A 10,608-nucleotide genomic window follows, 5' to 3' on the forward strand; every position below is an offset into this window, starting at 1 on the left:
CAGCGTACTACCTTATTATTATTTCCATCGTGGTTATGCGATCGAACTCCATGAAGTCAGAAGGATGTTGAGCGATGTTCTTCGAGGAGAACCGGAAGTGAAATAATAATCAAATTTTTGCCGTCTGTATCCGAGGCCGCGCTCAAGACTTCAAGGGTCGATGCCGTTGACTGATCTGAATGCACGGCAATACTCACTGGCCGCGTCGATATTCGCAGAATACTACAAGAATATAATACAAGTACTTCAATGATACGTATTTTACGACGATATGTTTTGTTGTATAATACATAGATCGTATTTGCATTGTTTGACAGGATTTTAATAGAACTACCAACTGTATGTTATTATTCTGAAAGAGAAATGCTGCAGACGTATTGATAATATTCAATGAAATAAAATGACTTTTCGTGCGTCTTAAATGGCTTGAACTAAAAATGTATTTTATTTTATTATATTATTTTGTGGTGGCTATCATTTTTTGTTTTTTCGTTTCAGGCCTGCTGCAGCCGACCCTTATACTCGTATTGTCAAACTCTTAGAAAACAGCCTCTGTTATACCTGTGGGAAATAAAAATATAATATATTTTATTATTTCAACAAACATCATAGAAACATATAGGTATACCTATTCTGTACACAGAACATTTTATCACCATACTTGTATAAAACAATTTTTTTCGTTTCAGATGAACAAGCCTTGATGGAACCGCAATGTAAATACTAAATTTAGTAAATGCAGTCACGTCACCCTTAATATAATGCTACAGCGCCATTCACCCTACATGCATAATATAATACAGTGTGTCAGTTCTCCAACAACTTACTGATAAGAGAAATAAAATGTTTATATTCATATGTCCAACACAAAAAAAAATTGAAATACTTTGTACACTTTCTATTTTTGTAACTACCTTTTGTACATATTATATTGATTTATACGCCATTGGTATAGTACATGCAATAGTACAATATACAGTGTAGTTATTATTGTTTTTAACAGTGAACATGTAAAATATTATTTATTTTATAAAGCACAGCCTTTAATAACTTTTTTTTTCTTTATTTGGAATATACAATCTGTAAATAGGAGCACAATAAGTATATAAGATGAGAGTAGGAATACATATCGTATTAAATATTAATTAAATAAACAAGTTACATCACAAGTTTAAAACAAATTTTAAAAAAACAATACAATATTTACATGAAACGCTTGATGTGAAAAGCCATCCATTAATGACACACACTGATGATTACTATTTTTTTAACCTTTAATAACTTAATATTAAATTATACAACTTTTATTTTTTTCCCATCTACCTATACATTTGTTTTGGAAATCACAATCGACTTTTAACATGTATATTTAATTGCATAATCTGAAACTGAATAATTCTCTAAATAATTTGATGTATGTATGTATAAAATATTATGTATACTTGTGAACAAATATAGTAGCAGTTATTTTTATTATACGTATACTCGTGCTAAACACGTTTACAGACGAATACAAGTACATGTATATATTTTCTAAATTTTATATAAATATAAACCGGATAACGCTTCATTACGTTATTGAAAAATATTACCAATGTCCAACATGTGGCGATAAATATATTAAATAAATACTAAATTAGTTATTTATTTATATTCTGCTTTTTAATTTTTATATCTTCACTCAAATGACTTTTATATGTATAAAGGCCCATCAAATCTTTATCGACCGCAACATCTAAAATTAATGGTTTTAATATGATCTTCACAGCAGGTGCGCCTGCTAATTATAATGTACCAACAATAATTCATCGATAAGAGCGCAGTAAATACTAAATTTATAGTAGTTTATAATAGGTACCTTAATTCGCAATAATAATATAAGATGTTTACCATTTACGCTCCAAGTATATTAGGTGTATTATATTATTTTATAAGTAGGTAACTGAAGAAAATCATTAGTATTTCTTCCTATTATTTGGGGAAAAATAATCACTCCTAAGTTCTACGTAATCTTCTTAAAGAACGGTACATTTTATTTAAAAAAAAAAACTATTTGAACTCAAGTATAATATAAGACATACCTACTGTCTATATAGGCGTATAATAGCGTACGATACACAGACATCAAGCAAGTGAATATTATATAGAAAAGATTATAATATAGTTATAAGGTCGATACGGTTATCTTCCTCCAATCGTTTCATCGCGAGCGCACGCGCGCGTGCGTGTGTGTGTGTGTGTGTGTGTATAATTATTAAATAAATTATTGGAATTATTCGCATCATATAGAGCCTATAATATAATCATGAGCCCACCTAATAACTGTCACGGCTGTAATAGCTATAGCAGCTGCCGACAGGGTAATTTAACAGTCGGATAAAGAATTTAAGATGTGCGTATATGTCAGCATCCCGTCAACGTAAATCGCCTTAAGTCGGTTATTACCACCCCCCCCCACGTTCTTCCCAGTCCCACCACAGTGCACTCAAACACGCATACACACGCACATACACACATTCGCACTCAAACACTACTGTATTGAGATACGAGTGCAGTACGCACTGCAGGTATGCGTCTTAAAATCAAATACAAATAAAATTATAATAATGTCGATGGTAAGATAATAATATTTAGGTGTAGTGTAGAATTGGTTGTTATGTGATATTGAATGGGCTTATAGTTTATCTACTCGTCGTCTTCAGACATGTAAAGCAAAATACGAAAATATATCGTCCCTCTTGTATTAGCATTGTAGGTTGAATAATGTGTTGGTAATAAATAATATAATATTATTATCTCAGATCCGTTATCGTGCATATGACCAATGTACCTATAAAAGATTGCTCCCTCACATGTTCCGTACTATAGGTACCTGGTACACAGGTAAAGCTGCTGGCTAACAGAAGTAATTGCTGTCGAGCTTATTGATTCCTTTCAAATCTTCTAATTGAATTTAAAATGTGAAGAAAAAAATAACATAATATATATATATTAAAATATTGTAGGTAAAAGGCAAAAAGTATAAATCATCCTGCAGCTCTTGCAGTATTGTTAAATTTGTTATTTGTACTGTGCAGAAATGCAGGTGGTATATTATTTTTATGACGCGCGACTACTGCAGTCGGTTATTATACTTATTGAATTATCTCATCATCAAAATAATATCCAGGGTTATAATCACATAATTACGCTTTGTGCCGTTTTGATGATATTGCTGGTTAACAATATAAAATCACGTTTAAAATAATTTCTGACCAGTTTTACGTATAGGTACCAATACATAATTGTATCATATACGGAATTTCATACCATTTTCTGGTGTGAAATCAATTTATGGATTAACTTTGACTTTTTAAATCTTAATGTATTATGTATTTATCATTTTGATTAGGTTTACTAATATATGTTATATATGCTGTGTTAGATTTTCCTAACCGTTACTATTTTTCTATTTTTCTTAGACCGTACAGGCGAAAAGTGTTAAAAATAAAAGAAAAATAATTTGAAAGTAAACTAAAAAAAAGTTGAAATCACGTCCGAGTGTCATACACTACGACATACTTACTTAGCGTAGGTACCACGTAATTCCTCATCAAACTGTTCAAGAAGAGCACGAGTAATATTTGTTCCGAATCGGCCTTTATTAAATCAATTTCCGTCTCAACTACTATAGACCTTTTCGTTTTCGCTATCAGTCAAGTTAAGTGACAACGTGCCATGCGTATTTTCTGCAGAACAACATTAATATAATATAGACATATATAATATATATAAGCATATGATATATTATCTAGGTACTTGAATACTATATTATCATACTAAAATAAATGATAATTAAATATATTAATATGTATATAGACTCTGAATAAGGTATAAAAGTAATAATAGAAATTATCAATTTTTACTATCCTTCAAATATTAAATTCAAATATTAAATTGAGTCAATATTGTGAAGCTAAATACTTGAACGATATGTGTAATTATTTTAAAATTTAAAATTTAAAAAATGGCTAAAACAGAAAGCTGTTAAAAGTCCCTAAAATCGAATTGTTATCTAACAAAAATAATACATTTAATATTATATTAAGTAACGAAAAATTGTCATGTTCGTCAAATAGTATTCAATAATTCCAACAGAATTTAAAAATTGTATAATCACTCATTACCTGTATAAATTATATTTTAATGTTTCAGTTTGAATATTCAACTGAACTGGACAATCTCATAATTTAAATTGGTTTTCATATTATCTTGGCTTGCTTGAAACGAGAGTAACATTTAAACTATCTTAAACTAAAAAAAAAACATTTATTCATATAAAACATAATATTTATTTATATTTAATCAAGTAACTTAACCTAACCACGAATGGCACAAATAACGCTGATTACCTTAAAATAATTATTCACAAAGATATTATTAAATACCAATCACACTAATAATTATACTTTTAAAATGAATACAAATACCTACAACTGAATGTTAAATAATTACATCATACAAATTATATATGTATATTTATAATAGATACATTCGAGTTGTATACGTAACACAATTGAATAGTAAAAATATTATAGTACAAAATAATATATAGTATACACCTAATTAATACTTATCGTTATCTCGCATTTAATTTATAACGAGAGTTTTTAATATAATAATATATTATCATCTATATAATTAATAGGTACCTATAATATGTCCGTATAATAATTGTTCATCAATATTATCGAGTATTTACAAAAATTAGCTCTCGCCAATAAAATAACATATATTATACCTATAGGTATCAACAGAAATACATGTTTATACAATTTTATATATAATAATCACTACATAATCAATCGTCTATACGTTGGTTTTGGGCAATCGATCTTCATCAAAATCATAGGTATAGTGCTGTTAGTTTTAACATCGAAAAGGTATGTGCACAATGACGGTGCACTTAAAACAATATTCACTTTAACTTATAGGAGTAAAATTTGTTTTTACCCTTGGCTTTGTTGAAATCATTGTTTTTCACGTAGAGCTTCGGAAGGATTCACGACTACTAAAGATTTTCTGGAAGCTTCGCCTGCGATCTGTAACAGTAAAAAATACGTTTTTTAATAACATTTCAAGTTCTTGACATATAACGCAGTGTCGTCTTATAAATATATATTGTGTACTAGTATGTTCGTGAAATCATGTAAACAAGTTTTATTACAACTCATTTTTATCATTATTTCATATCTTCACACATACCTACGTATAATGTATATATTGTAAGTGTTTAAAAAGTTTCTTTTTTACATAGATACATCGTCATTGTATTATGCGAACATGATGTACTTAAAGTATTTGCAGGTGTTGCTACCGAAAAACGTAGAATGATAAAACAAAAGAAAAGATAAAAATGAACTTTATTGCAATAATAAATAATAACGCGATTCGTGACAAACAACAACTTCAACTCGCCGTATGTTACAGTAATTGCACCTGTTGCAAGACGTCCGTTAAAACCTCATTCGATGAGTTTTTTCCTTGTTCGTTTTAGTTATTCCACCTGCAGTTATTTTCTTAAGGTAGTAGATATTTAAAATTTTGTATATTTCTACTCTGTCCACTTAAACTGTATACAGGTACAAAAATAATATTAAGCAGTTGCCGTGGACCGTGGTACATGAGGTATACCTAATAATAAAATATTTATAATTATTTACATACATGAACTCTATGGTGGACATACTATGGGTAAGCATACCTGCACCATACGTTTTATGCATCAGCATAATAAGCAACTAAATCAATATTTTATTTCGTTGTTGGTTGTGTACAATATAATTTTTATGAACATGATTTAATCGCGGGAAAATAGGCAATGCATACGGCGTATATGATTATAGACATTAATTTCACTACAGTGTATAAATAATGGAAAAGTCCTTGGATAATCACAATAATAGAGAAAAAATCGAAGGAAAACCTGGAAGAAGACGGCCTAGAACTCCACTTCTGAAGCAAGTGATGGTAGATATACGGGAATAGGAACATACTGGGAGTTGAAGAGGATTATAAGTGACAGATATAAGTAGAGACTGGAGAGAGACACATCAATAATCATTTAACCAATCTTTGAATGGAAAAAAAAGTAAACATAATAATATACGTACATATTATATTTTTATCGGATATATGTATAGGTAGATACAAATTAAAATGCATCCATCCTATATATCTGTTTATCATGATTTCACTTGGTATACGATAATTCATATCAATCGATTATTGAGTTTTATCCGCATTAACTATTACTATTCTGATTGCTGCAGCATACGTATATTAGACCATATGCTATGATAAAATTATGATGGTCTACGACATACTAATAATGTCAATGACTCGTAAATTAAAATTGTAAATCGTATACGGCTCGAAATGTTTTTGTGTTTACTCACAATATGGCATTCTAGATATGGTACTATTGCATCAACGATAAATCAATATCGTTAAAAAAAAAATATAAATCACCGTATGTTACCAACTACAATTGAACGACATTTTGAATAAGATTGTTAATATTAAACTATTTGAATAATTAACTCGGTGGCGTATTATCGTCGGGTTAAACAACATACGTACATATAGTGGGTTGATAATATACTGAGTGATTCTTTCATCAGTAAACCATTATCTCGAAAATTATATACGTTTTTGAAAATATTATTTTGTATTGTATAATTTTAATTTATTGCAAAACAATATTTTTGAAAATAGTCTTAGTTTTGTTTGTTATCGTTATCATATTTTAAGTTTTTATTTTTTTAGAAGATAATATTTAGATAATATTTTTAATTTGAAATTTCAAAGGTAAATAAATATAACTAATATAAATAATATATAGGTAATACAAATATACAATATTATAATTTTATAAAATATCAAACCATAATTATTTTTATTCCAAAGTTTTAACTTTTAAGTACAATAGTATATTTGATGCGCTCTATTCGGTTTGTTAAAACTTTTCAGTAATAATACAGGTAAATTACCTGAGGTAATTGACATTATTTTATAGATACAAATTTAAACGAGTATCTATAGGTAATAAAGTAAAAATGTAGATTGTCGATAAAAAAATCGAATAATCATTAGAAATTAGTTTAATTTATTACAGTCACAAAAATTGAGCTAGATGATGATGATGATGATGATGATGAAGAGTGCTGAGTGAGTATTCTCTATATTCACTACTGTTAAAAGAATAATTCAGTATAAAAGTAAAGTTTTATGTGAACGAAAAAATCTCGATCGTCGAGTATTCGGCGTTGGTATAGGTTATATATTACATAGTCATCAGATGTATAACTCAACAGTAAACATGTCTCGCTGTAAGTACTATTGTGTATTATAATGAATTATATTATATTTGTATTGCATCATATGAACCCACCTATCACCTACCCACAAACCTACTCATCATATTATATATATACAAAATACATGTCGTGTAGATATAATCGTTATCGATACAGATTTACAATTACCTAATAACGTGCATACAATAACGATGATTATGGTGATACACGATGGTATGAGTATCAATAATATTAGCTCACCGCGATGTCAATAGGCAATCGGTTTACCGCCGTCGCCTCGCCAATCTTGTACGAACCCCGTCCCAGGCTGTCAATCAGGTCCCGTCCGCGGGGCCCGTGTTTTTTCTCGAAAGACTCCCGGAATTTGGCCCCATCGCTGGGCTTGAATGCTATGTGACGCATGACCGGGTTTACGGCCGGTTGTCCGTAAGCCCTGGCCATGAGGAAACCGAACGGCGTGAGCCCTTCGGCCGGAGCCGCTTTTGTACAGCTCTGCGACATCATCAACACAGCGACCGCCGTCTGCACCAATGTCTAGGGTGATAAAAATATGTTATATTATCCTATAGGCTTTAAGGACACTGCGCACACTCGCAATATATATTCGGACCAAGTATGACGAATAATGTAAGCAGAATGTGCTTAGACGAACATTTAACGTGTTTTCGGAAACTTTAGTGGTAAAAACTAAAAGGAAACAAAGCACGCTCAAATCTTTCTCAAATCATATTATTATGTCATATATCATACATTTAATCAATTTTGTTTGGTGGATTAGCATTTTTACGTATCATGTTACTAAAGGCTTAGAATTTTTAAAAAGTGCAGTTATGCTGGATGAAACGACCTCGTAAAATATTTAAGAATTTAGATCCGCCTTAGTAAAAAAGTTGTCTCAAAATATTAGGTAGGTAAGAATAAAAAAATTAATGTTAAAAACATTCCGGCTCCTTTCCATCCTTCTGTTTGGAATGTTCATTTAACCACTTTAAATGATAATGAACGGACAAACAATCAAACAGAAGGATGGAACCATCGTTTTCTTAACTTGTTAATCAAACACATCCATCCATATTTTATTTTATTGAAAAAATGCGTTTAGAAGTCGTGTTTGACAAAATACATTTATTACAAAGAGAATTAGGACAACCACCATAAAAAAACTTATGAAAATATTCAAAATAAATTTAATATATTAACTGCTGAATATAATAACGGAGATAGAACCATAAATAACTTTTTACATGCAATAGGCAATGTGATAAAACATTTAAAATAGCCATAATATACTATGTTTTTATTTTTATTTTATTAGTTTTCAATATTAGTACATTTTTAAAAATATATTAGGATATTAATAATTATTAACATACGTCTATTATTTTATAAAAGTTGCTAAATTATTATTATATTATTGTGACAATATTATTTTATATAACTATATTCAATTTTTTTTAATTTACTCAATGTAATGTAAAATATAATTGTATGCATTTTTCCAATGTACCTATAAATATATTCATAATTATTTTTTTTCAAATATTTATTTCTGATTGGCATTATTTTTACGAACATTTTTTATTTCGGGTATTATTACCACGGGTATTTTGTCTATCGGGTATTTTTCACAGGACATTTTTTCGTGGGTATTCCTTCCTTGGGTAATTTTTCCTATATTCTTAAAAAGTATCAAATATATATAACCACACCTTTTTTATAAGCCTTTGAGGTACAAATCTCTACGAAATTCATTAAAATCACAGAAATGTGTAAGTTATATTTTTCTTGATATTTGTACAATAGATTTCTCATAAGTTGTTGTTATAGAAACAACAAAATCTAAAAAATGTAATAGTATATTTTTGAAACCTTATATAGTATAAAAAATTAAAAAACTGGAATCTACATAGCTCTATACAGTAAAATGACTTTTTAAAATTGAAATGCACAATTTTATACAAATACAACATGAAATAGGTATTTCCATTGAATTAAGTAACTACAACAAATTTGTAAAAAATAATAAGTCTACAAAATCCAAATTAAAAATCTCGTATTATTACTATTAAAAAAAAAACAACATCCTTATAAAAACTTCAAATCTTCATAATTTAACTAATAATTCTAGTAGATATTTAATAAAAATAAATTTAAAAATAAAATAAAAATATATTTTAATAAATTGAATACAATTTTTTTAAATAATTTAACATTTTATTTTTTTGCTAATAATTTAATTTATTTAGAAAAATCAAAAAATATACAACAATAACACGAAATACAATAATATGAAACTTTAAAAATTCTTTTAATAGCAAATAATTAATCAAACTATATTTAAATTAATTTACTAGGTTCGTATAACTAATACAATCCATAGTTAAATATCAACTAAAGAAACGATGAAAGTTAAATGAAAATATATGTAACATTACATAAAAAGTAGCACGCTACTCGATATTTTTTCTCTGCAAGGAAAATCTATGAATCATAAATATGTTTTTGTTAATAATTAACCTGGCAACGAAAACCTTAACAAAACAAAAAACGTGTATCCTGCCCAAAATGCATATTTATGTATGAACTCTATTACCATTTGCAGTACATGCCAAACGGAAAACGTATGCAATGAGAGACAGTTGTTTTATTTTTAGGTAAAAAATAATTATCAGTAATATAAGTTATTATAAATATCCAGCTCACCGATAGTATACTTGTGATCTGCATGGTTCTTGATGCGGACGGAAGATCGCACTGGACCAGTGTGCAGGAATCGTAAAAAGTATATTTCCCACACCTTCCGGTTCCCGTGATTTTTGCTATACTAATATAATAAACATAATATTAAACTTCAGTGAAAGTGGTTTAAATTTCTCTCTCAGTATTTTCTTTTCTTCCTTGTGATATCATCAACATCGTACACGTTAACGGTATTATAAATCGTTTACGCAACCATGTTTAGAGTAGTATACTTTTAAAGCAAGCGATTAATGATTACAGTAATAACCGTCTCGCACGTATCATAATGCGCAACATAAAACACACAATACAAAATATATAATGTATATAGGTATATAACAGGCATCGTTATAATTTTTAATAATAATATTATTCGTCGCATGTGCACCACAATAAACTATGACGTGGAACGTGATCAACGAAAAACACATAATATAATAATAACGCTGTACAATAATATAATATCAAACCTACAATCAGTGATTTATTTTTATTTTTACAACTCATCCTC

The 10,608-nt window shown here is 28.7% G+C and overlaps 1 protein-coding gene across 1 annotated transcript; it reads right to left on the minus strand.

The window, feature by feature from the left end:
* Window positions 1–4,825: 4,825 nt before the first annotated feature.
* On the minus strand, window positions 4,826–10,360 carry LOC111031893. The gene is made up of 3 exons (XM_022312008.1): window positions 10,062–10,360; window positions 7,599–7,892; window positions 4,826–5,081 (listed from the first exon to the last, which is right to left on the minus strand). Exons 1-3 carry the CDS (start codon window positions 10,083–10,085, stop codon window positions 5,010–5,012), a joined length of 390 nt encoding a protein of 129 aa, XP_022167700.1. The 5' UTR covers window positions 10,086–10,360; the 3' UTR covers window positions 4,826–5,009.
* Window positions 10,361–10,608: the final 248 nt, after the last annotated feature.

The sequence above is a fragment of the Myzus persicae genome, unplaced genomic scaffold, assembly GCF_001856785.1.
Source record: "Myzus persicae strain clone G006 unplaced genomic scaffold, MPER_G0061.0, whole genome shotgun sequence".
Lineage (NCBI taxonomy): Eukaryota > Metazoa > Arthropoda > Insecta > Hemiptera > Aphididae > Myzus > Myzus persicae.